This window comes from Mauremys mutica, chromosome 15 (genome assembly GCF_020497125.1).
Source record: "Mauremys mutica isolate MM-2020 ecotype Southern chromosome 15, ASM2049712v1, whole genome shotgun sequence".
Lineage (NCBI taxonomy): Eukaryota > Metazoa > Chordata > Testudines > Geoemydidae > Mauremys > Mauremys mutica.
The window spans coordinates 3,168,535-3,187,312 of NC_059086.1; the positions used below are offsets into that span (position 1 = coordinate 3,168,535).

General features: G+C 47.5%; 1 protein-coding gene across 2 annotated transcripts; it reads right to left on the bottom strand.

Moving 5' to 3' along the window:
• Positions 1-1,425: 1,425 nt before the first annotated feature.
• Positions 1,426-13,453, bottom strand: HNRNPL (heterogeneous nuclear ribonucleoprotein L). Of its 2 annotated transcripts, none has more exons than XM_044988565.1 (13): positions 13,241-13,453; positions 12,113-12,231; positions 11,695-11,932; positions 10,885-10,970; positions 10,156-10,252; positions 9,522-9,594; positions 5,980-6,051; positions 5,613-5,893; positions 4,889-5,010; positions 4,568-4,769; positions 3,559-3,616; positions 2,392-2,487; positions 1,426-1,747 (listed from the first exon to the last, which is right to left on the bottom strand). In XM_044988565.1, exons 1-13 carry the CDS (start codon positions 13,415-13,417, stop codon positions 1,689-1,691), a joined length of 1,680 nt encoding a protein of 559 aa, XP_044844500.1. In that variant the 5' UTR covers positions 13,418-13,453; the 3' UTR covers positions 1,426-1,688. The 2 variants fall into 2 exon arrangements, with proteins under 2 accessions (XP_044844500.1, XP_044844499.1); XM_044988564.1 differs by having other exon boundaries at positions 2,392-2,499; positions 13,241-13,452.
• Positions 13,454-18,778: the final 5,325 nt, after the last annotated feature.

The following is an 18,778-nucleotide window of genomic DNA, read 5'->3' on the forward strand; positions in this document are numbered from 1 at the left end:
TTGGGGTGCCCCTCCCCAAGCCACATTCCCTGAGTTCCTGCATAGTGCTAAATAGGTTGCAGTGTGGGCACGCAGTTTACAGGGAATTTAGGGCATAATCCCATGTTTTGGGTGTCCCTAAACCTCTGACTGCCAGAAACTGGGACTGGCAACTGGGGATGGATCACTTGATAACTGCCCTCTGTCCATTTCTTCTGAAGCATCTGGCACTGGCCATTCTTGAAGACAGGATAGTGGGCTACATGGACCATTCGTTTGAATCAGTATGGCCATTCTCACATTCTTATGGCTGTGCAGGCCTCCTCCCATTCACTGTCACATGGCATTGCTACAGTAGCTCCAGCAATTGCTTACATGGAGAAGTAACAGTAAGAAGTTAGTGTGTTTTCAGCTGTTTAATATAATTGAAAGAACAGAAAAAAGGGAACAACGCCAGCTACCTGTCAGCTTTCTGTACACCCTGTTTTCCAGAACTACTGATGTACACCACAGTTTCTGGATTGACTCAGTCACACATGCAGGGCTTTCAGAGAAAACCTGAGAAGCCTCAATGGCACAGACATCAGAAATCCCACTGAATACTTTTCAAAGAAGGGATTTAACCTCCATGTCAGACTGTATGACGGTAGGGGAGGGCTAATCACCTACACCCCAAAGACTGCTGCATTTCCCTGACGCTGCATAGTTGTAGAACACTTCATGATGAAAGATGCTGTTACTTTAACACCAGATCTGTTTAAGTTGTTGTCTGTAACATTCCAAAAAAATAATCATCCCAACCTCCTCAATGAATTACATTTCAAAGCATTCATTATTCACTCTAAATCTGACTCAGGAATTCTTTTTTTTTGAAGACAGATTCCAGTTTTCTTTAATTTGGCAATTATGTGGCTGCAGTTTGTAGTCTTTGTTACTCTATCATACAGGCTCAGAAAGGGACATTGTCTTATCTAAAGCATGCTGCGTACTCATGGTGTTATACACATTAACAGGTAAGGTTTCCACCTAAAGCACCACGCATAGTTATGGCATAAGGTTTCTACCTAATGGCAAACAAATCTCCATATCCCACTCATGGCGAATTCTCTTTGAAAACAAGCTTTATTTAGCAGTACAGTACTCAGTAATAGCACTTCAAAAATCGAAAAAACAAAGTAACGAACATCAAGAACATGCAAGTGGTTCTCTGGATATTAACACCTTGTCTCAGGAGAAGGTTTGGGCTAGTTTCAAACTAACCAAGTCTTTCGTGTCAAACCTACACTGGTGAGTGATGTCACAAATTAAAGCTCTTAGTTACGACCTGCTTTTGTTCCCTATGATGACTGGGAAAGCCGCAGACCATTCTCAGTTTACTAACCTCAAGAGCCTAAGGGAAGATGCTCTTGATGTAACTCTGATATTTAGGATCAAACACAGGTAATATTTATTTTCCAAACGGTTTTATTGAAATGTGCCAGTAACACCAGGCAGCACAAAATATGAACGGGAAAACAAATCACATGTACAATCATTTTAAAAATTGAAGGTATCTGGGAGACAGACCACTTCACCTCTCTCAGTTGACATGTCTTCGCTATGGGTAGCCTCTACTAAACTGGAGCATTAAAAAAAGGAATACAAGAACTTTTTCAAAGGCAGCAGAAAACGGAAGGAATCCCCTGCTCCTGGCCCAACCTGGGCAGCACTTACGAGGCATGCTGAGCAGTTGAGAAGCAGAGTTTCAGCGTGTATGGGTACGGCCCATCTAAGATGAGAACAAAACAGGATAGTTTATTTTTTGCCCCAGAGATTTACTTTTTCAAGTCTAGCACCTTTTAGTATAAAGGATCTAAAAGCTTTTATGGGCATTAACTCCCGACAGAGAAGTATTATCTCCTTTTTGCAGATGGGTGGATAGATTAAGTAGGATTGTTCATGGTCACTGAGCAAGTCAATGACAGAGCAGAGAATAAAACCCTCCAGAGTCCCAGCTCCCTCCCAGGCAGCAGGACCGTGCACTCTCCCACCCACGCTATCTGTTGAGTGCGGCATGCTGAATTTCAGTTCAAACAGAGTCATGAAGTGGAGAAGATGGGAATGCTCCATCCTATTAGTATAGCAACTCCCTCTGACAGAAGCCAGGGCAATTTCAGATGACAATGAATCACAGGTTTTAATGGACCAGGCTTCTGACCACATCCTGTTAAAACTCTCCCGTGATGCTTACAGTTGTTTGTATGAGAAGTTGTGATGAGCATCAACAATCTTAACTGTAGCTTAACCAAGTCTGGCTGCTGACAGAATTACAGGAAAGCATATGCTCCATCACTGTCCCCTCTTCCTGAACCCAGCCTGACAGATTAAGACAAGAGCCCCCCAAAGCCTGAGTGCAGGCACAGCACAGCTTACTTGGATTTTTCATCTGGTAATGGTTCAGGAATGAGAGGGTCTCTAGCGCATCGCTTTTTGAATCCCATTCCAACAAACCAGAGGAGCTTCTTTCACCTGGACGGAACACTGGAGGTTACAAGTGTGCGTACATCACTATACAAGCAGAACAAGGTAGGACAACAACACATTCTAATGATCCACATTGCTATACAAGAGCTCTGGGCCCCATTCTGATCAGCCTCTGGCACCTGGACTGGGAACATTGCATTTGGCATCCTCTGCAGTGTAACAGCAGCTCTGAGGTTGCAGTAACACCTCCCTTAAATGCATATTATTGAATTTGCTCTTAAGGAGGGAGGTGTTAATCGTCAGAGTTTAAGGCCAGAAGGGACCACCAGATCATCAAAGAATATAAGAACGGCCATACTGGGTCAGACCAAAGGTCCATCTAGCCCAGTATCCTGTCTTCTGACAGTGGCCAATGCCAGGTGCCCCAGAGGGAATGAACAGAACAGGCAATCATCAAGTGATCCATCCCATCACCCATTCCCAGCTTCTGGCAAAAGGACACCATCTAGTTTGACCTCCTGTCACAGGCCATCACCACCACCCAGCCACCCACATACCAAACTCAGTAAGGTTCTGTTGGGTTGAATCTAGTGGTTTAATGGGATTGGTTCCACTCGAGCCATTTCCTTACCCTTCCTGTTTTTATATGGTCAGGTTCCGTTCACAGGTACTCATTCGTCTTCCCATCCCCTAAGCCAGTCCTCTGATGGAAAGGCAGTGTAAAAAGGGGAAATCATCTACCCAAGTGGCTTCTGCTAATGCATGTTCATTCTCATCTCCCTTTATGTGCGGACAGCTTGCTAAAAAAAGGATTGGTGGCCAAGGCTCTAAACCGCAGTTCAAGACTGCAACTCTAATGACTAAAGCTGGGTATGCCACTCAAACACAGCAGTACCACGCAATTTACCATCTGTGACCCAACCTTACCAGCAGGAGGAGTGAGACTAGACTAAAGCCTGCATTCCAGATCTGACTGTCAAACAGTCACTCACGAGCATCCCCAAGGTTTCCCTGTATAATTTTGTTGCCCCTTTAACTAGAAGCCCACCTCTGACTAAGCAACCATTTTTTCCTGGTCCCTACAGGAAGTTTCACCATGTTTAAAGGCTTACTTACTTTTCCCTGAAAACACTTTGACAGAAGCTGGCCTCTTCGCTCCCAGCTCATCACAGATCTAGTGGGAAGACAGACAAGTATTCAGAGATAGTAACACAACAGCTTTGAGAATCAAAGCGTAAATACAGCTCAATCATCTACAAGCCAAACTTCATCAAGGCCAATAGATTACAAATTTATCACTCGCCTAGCACAATGGGATCCAGATCCATGAGCGGGCTCCTCAGTGCTATGGTAATACAAATAATTAACACCCTTCCATGTACTCAACTAAGTAGACACTTTGGTTGCTCATTACAGAGCCTATATCAGAATGCTCCAGTTAAAAAGTTGCAAGAGTTTTTCCAATTCAGAAAGGTACCATTGAATAGTTTGGGCACCATATCAGAAACTAAGTCTTATCAAAACAGCTATCATATGGGAATTTTATCTTTGCCTTTTTTAAAGCCACACACTACGGGTCACTGGAAATGTTCACAATTTACAGTGTAACCCCGCATGCTGTGCCTCATGAAACAGAACACCCCTTACACAGAGCAAAACCAACTGAATAAGAGACAGAACATGGAAGGCTTCTGCTTGGTGCGTACATGTGCTCACTGAGTGACAATCCCCTCAAGCTCTCAAAGTAGTTCATCATATTAAACCTCGACCACCATTTGAGGTCAAGATTCTTCTGTTTGGCAGAGGGGGAACAAGACAAGAGATGGGAAGTGACCTTGAGCAAGTAAATGATTCAGTGGAAAAGGGTTACCCAGGAAAATTGGGTTCCATCTCGTGTTCTAGCCACACATGAACAGTAGCTACATTCCAAGCTCATTATTACTGAATGGATCCTTTCCAACAGAACCCAGAGGAGTCCATCAGGATGGAGCCCCACACCAAGCTAGGAGCTGTATGCAAAAGCAAGGTATGAGATTCAATCTGAGACTGTACCATGAAGAAGAGGGAAGAATATTAATCAGACAGTGAAGAGCTGACGGAAACTCTACAGTCTAATCAAGTTTACCTCATAAAAGTTGTCTTCTGTCACCTCTAGAGGAGCATTGAAGAAGTGAAGCACGTTGCTAGGATGTTGGATCCTGTTCTTGGCTGCCTGCTCTGGGGTCGAAAACCTGTTATTTCGAGAGCCACTGAAGTCCTTGTAGCTGCACGAACCATCCTCAAGCCCATACGACTGACCAGGCATGATGGCTTGCTGCTTGGATACACTACAAGCAGAGAAATGCACAGCTTGTCACTATATGCATAGCTTTCTGCTGGGGATCCAATTCCCCGCGTGAGATCTCACAAGACATCGAGACCACAAAGCATCTGGAAAGAGACCCACCACACGTTCAGCTTCTGTCCAAACATGAAGTTGTTGTTGAGGTGGGTGATTGCTCGATCCACAGCATAGCCATCTGCCATCTCCACCATGGCTGCACCTGGCTTGCTCTTCATGAACTTCACCTAAGATATGAGCCCAGGACATTTACATTCATTAGAGGGAAAATTTAGGAAGATCACGTGGGTTTGAGGAAAAAAGGGTGGGTGAGGCAATATTTTTAATTGGACCAACTTCTGTTGCTGAAAGACAAGCTTTCGAGCTTACACAGTCCTTCAGGTCTGTTACACCTCAAAAGCTTGTCTCTTTCACCAACAGAAGTTGGTCCAATAAAAGATATTACGTCACCCACTTTGTCTCTGTAATATTCTGGGACCAACACAACTACAACACTGCAAACAACCTGGGTTTTACACATTTAAACTAAACTGCTTCAGACCGATCCATTTCAGAGCCGGCCTTCAAGCTCTGCTTATTTCACTTCATCGGAGTTTAGTGGATTGCTCCATCCATACTATAAAGGAGTTTGGCTGCACAGCCAAACTGCACACCACCAATTTCAAATCCAAGCCCAACAGACTTGATGGGAAGCAAGTAAGGCTACTTAGAAACAAAAATCACAAGCCCGAGCACAGGAACCAGAACTCTCTGCCAGACATATGTAAAGGATCAAAGGTATCAGTCTACACAAGGCCAGGAGAACAAGCCATTCATTTGCCCCTCTCACCTTTTCTACATTCCCATAGAGGCAGAAGACATTGAAGACCCTATCACAGTTCATCTTGGACTGGTCTAAGCCGTACACCATCAGCACAGGGCTGTCAGCATGAGGGCCGTACTCCGGGGGCGGAGGAGGGGGAGGAGGATGTCCGTACTGAGGGCCATAGCGGCTTGGGCCCCTGCGGTGGCCACCAACAGGAGGGCCCATCCTTCTCCCTTCATAGTGCGGTGGAGGAGGGCCGTAACCCTCATCGTGATAATGACTGTGGTATCCACCATGAGGTCCTCCTGTGGAGACACCGGGAGTAGTGAAAAGCCATAAACATTAGGGCAAAACACTCCCACCAAAGCCGCTTTGCGCACCGGATCCATACCGTATTCTGCAGGGTGGTCCCCAAGGAGAGGGGGCTGTCTCTGACGCTTGTTAGGGTTACCGCCAGGATCCCCTAGAGAAAGAAGGATAAGTTAAAAATTTAACCAGAGAGGAACAATGCTCCAATAGGTTGTATTCCTGGGGTTTACCTGTATGCTACCAAAGTCATTTAAGTCCTAGATTCTTTTAAATCACATGGTAACCCCAGCTGCCCAGGAGGTTTATGCCATTTTCTAGCCAACAACTGCCTCCAACACTTTAAGGTTTGTCTGGCAGGGGGAGATTAAATTTCCTCTCCCACGGGGCCTCCATTTCACCCAAGGCCTGGTATTACGAGGACTGACTCTCCTCAAAGGCCAAGGACAGTTGGATCCAGCTCCCTCCAGAGTTTTCCAACTCTGCTCCAAGCACAGACTACATACCCCTTTGGCTGGGGCAGCGCTGTCTCTGCTGAGATCCCAGCCACGGAACTACAACATGATGCTGCCCTAGGCTAATGGGCCAGACTGGCCTATTTTAACAAGAGGTTAGTTCGTAGGACACACACTTGCAGTTTCATTTGTTAGAACTGCTGTCACACAGTCATGATTACAGCTCCTATTTCTGAACCTACACAGACAAGTTACAGCATCTTGTAACACAATCTGTGTCTGAGTAAAATGCTTAGAACAAAGACAGGACTTCCCAGCTTCACCTGAATAGAGAGCTGGGCGCATTTCAAAGCTGATTACAAAGTAGGCATGACTGACCAGGGAAAGAAACAAAAGGAAGAGTGTCCCAGTTGATTTCGTGATTGAAACAATACTGAAGTACACCTGCCTCCAGGACACTGCTAATTCTTTATAGCAATGGGGGAAAAAAAATATGGCAAAATATCTCCCACCCAAACAGAGGAAGAGGGAGTAAGTGAGAGACTTATACAAGCATGGTAGCAAAGCAACAGTAGTAAGTTAAAATGAGCCATCATATACAATGCGTAACATTCACATAATCATACAGGTTTTTTGTTTTTTTTAAAACACAACTGAGTTTCATACAGGTTTATTCCAACAATCAGTCATTACAAAGATTGAAAAGGGCTACTTACAGCAGGAGTACACAGTACAATGTCCATTGTCACATAAAAATTCTGTATTTCTCTTACCATTGGACGCTTCAACAGTGAGTTAGCACAGTTCTGAAAGATGGCGTCCCATCAAACATACACTGCGACCCTGCATCACATGGTTTCAGAGTCATAAATACAAGTCAAAGGCACAAAACTGCTACAAAATTTTTTTTAAAAAAGTAAAATCTTTAAAAGGTCTCACAGATGTTTTGTCCTCAGAAGATATCAAGAAAGAGGACATAAAGGTGTATAAATGAGAGTGTTCCTTCCATGTTTCATCTCCTGAATTTGTGTGGTGCTGTAACAAAATGGTGCTTCTGGCTCTGTGTAGTTCTCCAGTGTGCGTGTCTCCTCTGTAATGGAATGTGCCTTGGGTCAAATGCCCCCGTTATGCACGCGTGCACCAGACTGCACACCCCAGCTACAGCCTCTTAGGTATCTGTGTGCCTTTGGTTTGTTTTTTTTGTCTCCACTTGGCGCTGATATGTTGGCAGCTGAGGACTGCAGGAAAGCAGTATAACAAAAACTGCCCTCCCAAACCAAACCATGTTGATATGGAGAGCATCCTATGTCTTGGATGGCCACTGAGATCTATTCCATTCTCCGAAATGCGCTGGTGGACTTGTTTTGAGAACCCTCTGTTCTGTGTTTCCTAGTTCTGTGTACATTCTTGGGTTCAGAGTTTTGTTTGCTTTGATTAGTAAGAATAATGTCTGCTGTGGCATGGTGCGCCTCTTTCTCTCTCTCTCTCTCTGTGCTTGTAGATGTTTCTTGGACCACGGTGTTGTGTTCTTGATGTAATGAGCTCAATCTGCTGCTGTTTCTGGTACGTAAGGATGATGCATGTTTTCTCCAGGAAGAGCTAGTGAGGTTTCTACACTGTGTGGTGTGAGGAATGTGCAGAGGCAGGCCACAGCCAATTCGGGACGTCCACTGTAGTACGGTCCCCCAGGGTTATATGTAATAACTGCTCAGAGCTGGGAAAGGCCAGGATAATACACCACCCTCATTTCCCAGCCTCATGTCAGGAAAGCCAAGATGCATCTAAATAAATGCACAGCCCTGCAACTAGCCCCTGCGGCTCTGCACATCTTCTAGTTATGTACCTTGGAGGAGAAATTTGTTTATGTTTTTGTTAAGTCATGTAATGCCATTGCTTGCTTCAGTATATTAATAAGTTTTCTTTTAAAAACAGGGGTGTCCACCACGTGGGAATTACTCCAGCCTGCCAGGCACTTACTCAGCACCTTGTGCCATACTGCACAGGGGCCCTTTGAGGCTACACCTCTCATCATGAAATGAGGAGGAAAAACTGCCTTTGGAGGCAATAATGCAACATGGCAGGGACTGGCAGGAGTCCTAAGTAGCCTTTCCAAGATTCCTTAGAGTACACCCAATTCTGGGGGGACCCTCTAAACTCATATCAGCTGGGACCACAAATAGCTCCACACCCTGGTTTTAAACACGAAGCAAGACAATACTGCCAAGCAGATTGTACCATTTAAAAAAAATATACAGGGAAACAAAAGAGATGCAACCACTTCAACTGATGCGAGAGCTGCTCAAACGGTAACTCAACACCAGCTGTTTATTTCACACTCCACCACACAGTATGCAGAAGTTTCAAAAACCCAAGCAAGGGGTTTCCAGATAAGCTTTGACTGTAATTGTAAGAGTCTGAAGTAGAGATCTATGGCTGCAATTTGAATAATACACTGTTCAGCATCACACAGATTCTGTGTAACTAATTTGCAGCACTCAGTTTGGAAAGGAAAGGGATCTGTTCCTCACTGCTTCCAAAGATGGGAGCAGACAGTCTTTTACAGATTTTTGCGTTTCCCTCCATATTCAAGTTACATTTGTGTAAAATGTTCACCCATGTGCCTGTGAATTATAACCCAGCCCCACATTCCACCGTCCTTCAGCTGTGTGAGAACTAGCCAACAGCTCAAGGAGAATTTTCTTGTTACTTTCTAGCATAATGAAAAGACTAGCAATTTTAACAGCTCAGTTTTGAAAGTCAGGCACAAACAGCCCCAAGCTGCATCAGGTGACAACCTGTAAATCTTCCACGTAAGAAAGCAGTGGCACTAAACCCTCGCTTGCCCCTGAAGACTGCCCATGCTCAGAAACTCCTTAAAACCACTTATGCATAGGGTTCCTTAATTCCGAACATTTAACAGATGAAGTCAGGCAGCAAATACATAGTGTAAGCCACCCGTGAGACTCCCCGGTGACAAGCGTTTGATTTTAAGATAAACCGAACAAGCACTCTATTTTGCACTGGCCTACATCATGTTTGAATTTAGGTACAGTTCTAACTGAAGTTAGGAGGCAGGCCAATGGCATTACATAACATGAGTCAGATATGAAGTGCGCGAGTCAACTGACTGACAAAGTTTGTGTATAGTTACAAAGCAGTCCATCAAGGTTACCTTGTCCACTGAGATTGGGGTTTGTGTAATCCCAGGTGTCCTGGTCGTTCTTGAACACATTCAAACGTGTGGGCTGCAAAAACAACAACCCCTACCATTACTCATTTTCACGGTGGGACTTTTAGGCAGGACAGAACAATTTAAAAAACCTATAGATGGCCATACTACTGCTCCTTTCACCCAAGGATCTCAAAGCAATCTTCACCCTAAATAAACCTTACAGCTTCCTCAAAAGTTAGATAATTATTCCCATTTTCAAAAAGAGAGAGAAGTGACTTGCTGAAGCTCACACAGGAAGTTAGTGGTGGAACCACGTACAGAACCCATGAGTCCTGGCTCCCATTCCTTTGTTCTAACCACTACAAGAAAACTCTTCCTCCCAAGGATGTAAGGAGAAAGGAGCCCTAAGTTTCCTGCTCTAATACTGTCTCCCTGTTTATTTTTTATATCCACAGAGGTACAGGTCTGTATTTCTGATGAGGACAAAATTGTGAAAAAAGTGTGAGTTTGAGAGAGTTAAGCTAGTTCTTCCACAACTCTGATATACAATTTTGTACAGACGCTCTGCATTCAATCCAACATACTGACAGGCACAACTCATCAAGGACCTATCCATGTTTTCAGTTACACTTACCTTGGCATATTCAATCTTTAGAGTGCAACACCCAGAGTAAATATCAGCACCATTCAGAGATGCCTTGGCTCTCTGCGCACTCTGCACAGAGTCAAACGTTTAGTACATTAAGGAAATTTTTAGAATACTTAATATATTTAGTACAGACATACGTAACAAGTCTTTAGGAGCAGGATAATTGATCCAATCATGAGGAGATCCTCACGTAGGCAGGCTGCTAATGTCTCCTTCCTGTTCTCTCTTCTGCTGTTAAAAGGGCTCCATGTAATATTTTGTGCTTGCATAACACTTTACAAACCATACCACCCCTGTGAGTATAATCATTAGATCCCTTTTGTAGCTGGAGATTTAAGGCAGAGGGATCAAAGTACTCGTGTCCAAAGTAAATAATCAGTAGTAGAAGCAAGTACAGAACTTTCTTGCTCTCAGCTGCCTGCTGCAGTCACAAAGCCATACCCACAATAAGAGTAGTGGGTTTTCATATTATTTCTAAATTAAGCATCTTTTGTTAAGGACGTGCAAAATGCAAGTCCCCTGTGCCCACATTCAAAATAACTTCTCACTTGGAGTATAAGCATTCTGACAAGAAAGCACTGGAGCGGGCGGGTTTCTAATCTGCTATAATCTGCACACTTCAACAATTCAGTTTGAACCCAACACTTTGAGTTAGGATTAACTATAGTGGGATAAAATATGGACAAACATTGAAGAGCACGTGAAAAAGGATATTCCACCATGGCCTGGACACCATTCTTCCTGAAAATAACAATCCTTTGCACGGGACCACATGGGTTGCAAATGGTATACAGCACGTCCTGTGGAAGGGAAGGAGACAAGATAATATAGGGAACACTTTAAGAAGAGTTTAAGAAATGACATTGCATAGAAAGCAATCTGCAGCAGACCTTGCCTGCAGCCTCATCACAAGATGTGGATACAATTTACAGTCTGCATTCAAAAGCACTAGGATACCAACACCACTGAAACTGAGGACTGAGGTTTTATAGCATCGGTATTCTACGTGGCTAGCTAGTAATTTTTCTTCATCCAAAACTGCAAATATACTCTCTCATTTTGATTCAGTGTAATCGTTATTCCCTTACATTTGCCTTAGAATATCCCATTTCACCCAGTTAGGCGGGCTTGCACAAACTAATTCAGAAACTTAAAGCAAGATCACAAACAGAGATACCTTAATTAATATATGGAAATATACCTCTTTCATAGAACTGGAAGGGACCCCGAAAGGACATTGAGTCCAGCCCCCTGCCTTCACTAGCCAGACCAAGTACTGATTTTTGCCCCAGATCCCTAGGTGGCCCCCTCAAGGATTGAACTCACAACCCTGGGTTTAGCAGGCCAATGCTCAAACCACTGAGCTTTCCCTCTCCCCCTAACATGTCTCAAACTTCCTCTTGCATTGGTATATGCAATCAAGTACTTGGGCTATGATGCATTCTGCAGGGATGGACTCAGATTGCTCCAGGGTTAGAGAGGTCTATCACACTAAGGGAACCTGGAATTAGAACCACCACGCACCGTTGTAATTGAATAGATGGGGTTTAGGATAGTGAAGAGCAGCACATTGTTGACTCCTCTTGAATCATCTGTGTCTCCAGGGCGGGATATTTTCTGACTGGTGGAATAGTTGACAAATGCGGGGTGCCCTGCTATGTAGATCTGGTTGTCTGCTGCATAGTTCACAGCATTGCAGGCACCGAGAATATCCTCAAACTCCACCAGGGCCTGTCTCTTCTTAGGCATCACCACCACATAACTAGGGAGGCGAGAACCTAAGTTAGTTTTCAAACATACAGCAAAGGGACAGCAGGCTAATTAACATTTAACTGTACTAACAACTATTGTTTTCAGTGTCTAGCTAAAATTAATGCAAGAAGAAATGTGAAAGCTGAAATTAGTACTGAATCATACATGGATGAATACACGTTTTCCTTACCTGATGGGCCCAAACTCCTGCAGGGCCTCCACAAGATCGGCCTCCACAACACCATCAATCAGCCCCCTGATGTGGACAACTGGAGAAGCTGGAGTTTTGTGGGGATCATCATAGTTTTCCTAAAGGCACAAGGCAAATAAGTATTTTAAAAAATGTTTTACACTCTCTCTCTGCTTTAGAGTCAGTGAAGATACTCCCAGAATGCTAAGGGACAGCCCCATGAACCCCTACACAGCAGGGAAGCATCATGCCTTCACCCTAGAGATGATGCCAGGCATTGAGCCCCCAATGCATTGGGCAAACGAGCTTTTATTCCCCTCTATGTAACACCACACAAAGACTGGCAGAGTATGTATAGGCGGGGTGGGAGGGAGTCTGGATTCAGCCCCCATGTGCTGCCAGACAAGATCCCCACAAGCTTCCCCTGAAGGTCTTGTACTATGGGTGGGTCTGATCTTTGTCCTACGGGCACTGCCAAGAATAGCAGGTACCAAGATGCCCAAATACCTTCCAAACCCAAGGGAGCAATGGATGGGGGGGGGGACACACAAAGTCCCCCCTCTGGGCCCCAAACCCCACTGTCCCCCATTTGCAAAACCTCCCATCTCCCTGCCCACCTTTCTCCTACAGCCCACTGCTCCCAACTCCTCTCCACCCTTACCCCCCACATCCCCACACACTAATCTCCCTCTCCTCCAGCTCTCTGCCCCTTCCCTGCCCTACTGCCTCCCTACACAGGCCCCCTCCCCCTGCACCCCCTGGGGTCCCATTCCCATCAGGCCCCTCAGCCCCCCCCGCTGCTCCCCTCCCCCATAGTGCCCAGGCCCCTTCCCACTCAGGCCCCCAGACTCTCCCTCAGACCCCTCCCCTCGCTGCCCCCCCCATAGTGCACAGACTCCTCGGACACCTCCCCATAGTGCCCAGGCCCCCAGACTCTCCCTCAGACCCCTCCCCCCGCTGCTCCCCCCCCCCCGTGCCCAGGCCCCGCCCCACTCTCAGGCCCCCAGACCCCTCCCCTCGCTGCTCCCCCCACCACTCTCAGGCCCCCAGACCCCTCCCCTCGCTGCCCCCTCCGTGCCCAGGCCCCCAGACCCTCCCTCATTCGCCTCCCCCCCCCGCTGCCCTCACCCCTCCGGCCGCCCCAGGGCCCCCTCCGCCGCCGGGGCCGCCGCCCCCCGGGCCATGCTGCTGCTGCTCCGCGTTCTCCGTCTTCTGGCGCTTCGGGGCCCGGCCGCCCTCGCCGCCCCCGCCGTAATACCGGCCCGAGCCGCCGCCGCCGCCCCCGGCAGCCGCCATCTTCACCATCTCCCCACCCCGGCCGCTGCCCTCCGCGCTCTGCGGACCCCGCCACCGCCGCCGCGACATGGCGCCTGAATCTGAGCCTGTGCCTGGACACGCCCCTATTGGGCAGGCCCCACGCCACTCAGAGCTCCCTCGACGCTCATTGGCCAGTCCTTTCACCTCGCCAACTGCCACCCCGCCCTCCGTCGCCATTGGCTTAGCCATCTCCTGCCAGCCGCGCTGTTTCGGCCGCTCTCCTGCCTATCATAGCCCTCACCACTCTCCATTGGCTGCAAGTCGCGTCCATCCTCCCGCCCACCGAGCTTATTGGCTAAAGTCGCTGTCTGTCTAAACGGTTTACCGCCCATCTTCACGGCCTTTCACAGACTCCGCCTTCTTCTACCGAAAGCCATTGGCTCCCTTCGGCCGCTTCCGACACTCCATTGGTTAGTCTTCACGTCACTCAAAACACCCTTGATTCTGATTGGTTTATCGTCTCAACGCTTATGCCGCTTCCGACACTCCATTGATTAGTCTGCACGTCAGTCAATAATCTCCGGGCGTTGATTGGCCTGACCGTATAGCACTTCTGCCGCTTCCGACATTCCATTGGTTAGTCTGAACGTCACTCAATAAATTCTTCACTAAGATTGGCTCGTATTCCTGCCTGTTAATCGTATTAGCTATTCGCTCACCAGATCATCCGTGCCTTGGCCACCCTCATTGGCTCTACTGCCTGCCTGTCAACTCCTCGGCGCGCCCTCCTGAGCCAACCCGTCTTCTTCTGGGCTCTGATTGGAGGTCAGCCTCGACCCCTGCGTCTCAATGGTGTCTCCTGCTGGCTTGGGGCGGGCTGACCAGCAGCAGAGACCGTTTCGCTCGAGGCCTGGGCGGGGCCCCCATTGGTGGGAGGAGTTAAGGGGAAGGGCTCAGTCAGGAGGGGGTGGGGCTTCAGAGAGGGGTATTGAGGGGGAGGGGCTCAATCAGAAAGAGGAGGAGCTTAGCCAGGAGGGGGGATTGAGGGGGAGGGGCTCAGTCAGAAGGAGGAGGGGCTTAGCCAGGAGGGGGAGGGGCTCACCTGGGGGGGTCTGGCTTGAGGGGGAGGGGCTCAGTCAGGAGGGGGAGGGGCTTAGCCAGGAGAGGGATTGAGGGGGAGGGGCTCACCTGGGGGGGTCTGGCTTGAGAGGGAGGGGCTTAGCCCAGAGGGGGGATTGAGGGGGAGGGGCTTGCTTGAGAGGGAGGGGCTCAGTCAGGAGGAGGGGCTTAGCCAGGAGGTGGGACTGAGGGGAAGGGGCTCACCTGGGGGGGGGGTCTGGCTTGAGGGGGCGGGGCTCAATCAGGAGGAGGAGGGGCTCACCGGGGGGGTGTCTGGCTTGAGAGGGAGGGGCTCAGCCAGGGTGGAGCCTTGTGAGACCCCAGGGCCAACAGGCCCTGGGGCTGCCTCAAGGCCATGGGCTCCAGGCAGGGGCGAGGGTCGCCTCCGGGAGCCCGAGTTGGGGGGTTGCCTGAAGCCCCAGGGGCCCACGGCCTTCAGCCCGGGGGTCTCCTCAAGGCGCAGCATGCAGCATGGTGAGGTTCTGACACTGCGGCGTCGCGGCGCCGTTTCCCCTCTCATCCCCGTGAAGCTCAGCTGTTTCATGGTTCAGGATCCCTCTCTCCTTCCATAGGCTCTCTGAGGGCATGCCGCAGATCTGAGCCCGGATCCCTTACCACAGCAAGCGTCCGTTCTGCGCTGTTCTACTGTGATTTTAAGCAAACCCGGTGGGATCATTTTGGGTTGGTGCTTTTCCTTTTACAAATAAAAAACCTCGGAAATTTTATATAAAAAAAAATGTGTGAAAACCACTGCAAGGTTTCAAACTGAAGTGCTCCTCTAGCAGGAATTGACCAAGTTAAGAGTCCCCAATTAACCTGAACTCTACCCATTTGCACGTGTACACTGAGACCATCTTTAATTGCATCAGCACATACTATTTTTTCCCAAGCCCCCTGCCTCATTCAGCGCACATGCTGGACAATGAGAAGGGGATGTCTCCATCTGACATCTTGCACTTAAATTGTAAACTATTTGGGGCATACACCGCAGTCCCCTCTCTGCGGGATGGGAGTCCCTGGTCCTGGTGCACCATGGGAGATGTAGTCTGACGGGGGGGTCCAGGCCCTAGCGGAGATTAATGACATGAGGCACCCAAGCTACAAAACCCATGAAGCACTGCAGCAGTATTTCCAAATTGAAATTTTTCCTGGGTTGGCTGAAAAACCTTCTGGTTTGGGAGCATTTGTTTTTGTTTTGTTTTTGTTACAAAAAAATGAAATTTTCCAAGGGAAGCAGCAAAGAATCCTGTGGCACCTTATAGACTAACAGATGTTTTTGCAGCATGAGCTTTCGTGGGTGAATACCCACTTCTTCGGATGCAAGTAGTGGAAATTTCCAGGGGCAGGTAAATATAAGCAAGCAAGAAGCAAGCTAGAGATAACGAGGTTAGATCAATCAGGGAGGATGAGGCCCTGTTCTAGCAGTTGAGGTGTGAAAACCAAGGGAGGAGAAACTGGTTCTGTAATTGGCAAGCCATTCACAGTCTTTGTTTAGTCCTGAGCTGATGGTGTCAAATTTGCAGATGAACTGGAGCTCAGCAGTTTCTCTTTGAAGTCTGGTTCTAAAGTTTTTTTGCTGCAGGATGGCCACCTTAAGGTCTGCTATTGTGTGGCCAGGGAGGTTGAAGTGTTCTCCTACAGGTTTTTGTATATTGCCATTCCTAATGTCTGATTTGTGTCCATTTATCCTTTTCCTTAGAGACTGTCCAGTTTGGCCGATGTACATAGCAGAGGGGCATTGCTGGCATATGATGGCATATATTACATTGGTGGATGTGCAGGTGAATGAACCGGTGATGGTGTGGCTGATCTGGTTAGGTCCTGTGATGGTGTTGCTGGTGTAGATATGTGGGCAGAGTTGGCATCGAGGTTTGTTGCATGGATTGGTTCCTGAGCTGGAGTTACTATGGTGTGGTGTGCAGTTGCTGGTGAGAATATGCTTCAGGTTGGCAGGTTGTCTGTGGGCGAGGACTGGCCTGCCACCCAAGGCCTGTGAAAGTGTGGGATCATTGTCCAGGATGGGCTGTAGATCCCTGATGATGCGTTGGAGGGGTTTTAGCAGGGGACTGTATGTGATGGCCAGTGGAGTCCTGTTGGTTTCTTTCTTGGGCTTGTCTTGCAGTAGGAGGCTTCTGGGTACACGTCTGGCTCTGTTGATCTGTTTCTTTATTTCCTCGTGTGGGTACTGTAGTCTTGAGAATGCTTGGTGGAGATTTTCTAGGTGTTGGTCTCTGTCTGCGGGGTTAGAGCAGATGCGGTTGTACCTCAGTGCTTGGCTGTAGACAATGGATCTTGTGGTGTGTCCGGGATGGAAGCTGGAGGCATGAAGGTAGGCATAGCGGTCGGTAGGTTTTCGGTATAGGGTGGTGTTAATGTGACCATCACTTATTTGCACCGTGGTGTCTAGGAAGTGGACCTCCTGTGTAGATTGGTCCAGGCTGAGGTTGATGGAGGGGTGGAAGCTGTTGAAATCATGGTGGAATTTTTCCAGAGTCTCCTTCCCATGGGTCCAGATGATGAAGATGTCATCAGTGTAGCGTAGGTAGAGAAGGGGCATGAGTGGATGGGAGCTGAGGAAGCGTTGTTCCAGGTCGGCCATAAAAATATTGGCATATTGTGGGGCCATGCGGGTGCCCATAGCGGTGCCACTGGTCTGGAGATATATATTGTCATTAAATTTGAAATAGTTTAATGGTTTTCACACCTCAACTGCTAGAACAGGGCCTCATCCTCCCTGATTGATCTAACCTCGTTATCTCTAGCTTGCTTCTTGCTTGCTTATATTTACCTGCCCCTGGAAATTTCCACTACTTGCATCCGAAGAAGTGGGTATTCACCCACGAAAGCTCATGCTGCAAAAACATCTGTTAGTCTATAAGGTGCCACAGGATTCTTTGCTGCTTCTACAGAACCAGACTAACACGGCTACCCCTCTGATACAAGGGAAGCAGACACTGTTCATGAAAAAAATCATTTAATCAAAAACCCAATTTTCCACCAAAAAATATTTTCAGCAGAAAACTTTTGACCTGCCCATAACACACAATGCACATAGATAGGGACAGAGTTTTACAGGCAACGTTCTCTTTGGCATTTCCTTTCAAGAGCTTGACTTTGCAACTTTAACATGTAGGTTTTGGTATGGAATTTGCAAAACAATGAAATGGCAGCTTGGGGCACCATTTTCCAGACAGCAGCAGAACACTGTCTCAAAGGGGCCGGGGCAAAGTTAAGGTGATATGGGCAACCTTTGGCATTCACTGATTTGTAAATGTTATCGTTCTTTTAATGTAGCTTTTTCAGGCAGGGAATATTATTAGTGTAATGCCGAGGTCCTGCTGGGTGGGAAGGTTAGGTTTAAAGACAATGATCCCGCTTTAAAAAGTTTACAACCATACTGATCAGATTAATTTTCCGATCCTGTAAGCCAGTCATCACTTTTACAAAATAACTTCTGGTTGGAGAGCAAGGTCCCTGTACAGTTCCTGCCTATTTCTCCTCTGCTTTCCACAAACCCCATTATTATATCTCTGCAGCTGGTGGTTTCTTTAATATGCCAAGAGAACATCTTTACCCAATTAAGGAGGTTAAAAAAAAAGCTTCCTTTTCTTGTGGGAAGCATTTTTTCCCCATCAGAAAGGGACATACTTAAAACAGCTCATCCCAGGCTGACACATCCTGCCTACAGTGCTTCAGAGATGGCAAGGTTTCTACAGAGGGGTAAGACACGAGCAATTATGCTGATGCGGGAACAATAAAAGCCATTTGTAGGCAGTTACGGGGTTGGGAAGGGTTCTTGCTGAGAGGCGACAGGCTGCTTGCCTGCTGCAGATAAGGAGGAAATGTACTGCAGGGATGATCAAAAGAAGGATTAAACCAGGCAAGGGCCTTTAAAATGTTAAATTCTCCTTGATGCTTTTAAGTGCTGGGATAATGACCCCGGAGTCCCATATTTATCCCAAGGATAGAGACAGCATGTGGGGCAGCAAAGCAAGCTTCTCACACCCCGGTCTGCCAGCTAGCAGTGTTAGTTGTGGCACCTATTGTGGTAAGTGCTGGACATACAGTTTTTAGGCCACGTCTACAGGACAGAGCCAATGCTGGCATAGTGGAGATACACCATGTGCTGACAGAAGGAGTTCTGCTAGCTTAGCAATGCCAGCTCCCTAAACGACAGCAGCTAAGCCAACAGACGCGCTCGTCTGTCAGCACAGTTGTGACTCATTGGAGACTTTGCTGGCATAGCTAAATCAGCTGGGGGGAGGGATTTAGGTCTCGCCTACACTAAAA

Excerpts from the sequence above, each read along its gene's own strand:
- HNRNPL (XM_044988564.1), bottom strand. The coding sequence starts at position 13,417 with ATGGTGAAGATGGCGGCTGCCGGGGGCGGCGGCGGCGGCTCGGGCCGG. Across the intron at positions 11,933-12,112 it reads CAGGAGTTTGGGCCCATCAG|TTATGTGGTGGTGATGCCTA; the intron begins GTAAGGAAAACG and ends TCGCCTCCCTAG. Across the intron at positions 10,253-10,884 it reads GGTGTCCAGGCCATGGTGGA|GTTTGACTCTGTGCAGAGTG; the intron begins ATATCCTTTTTC and ends AATGTACTAAAC.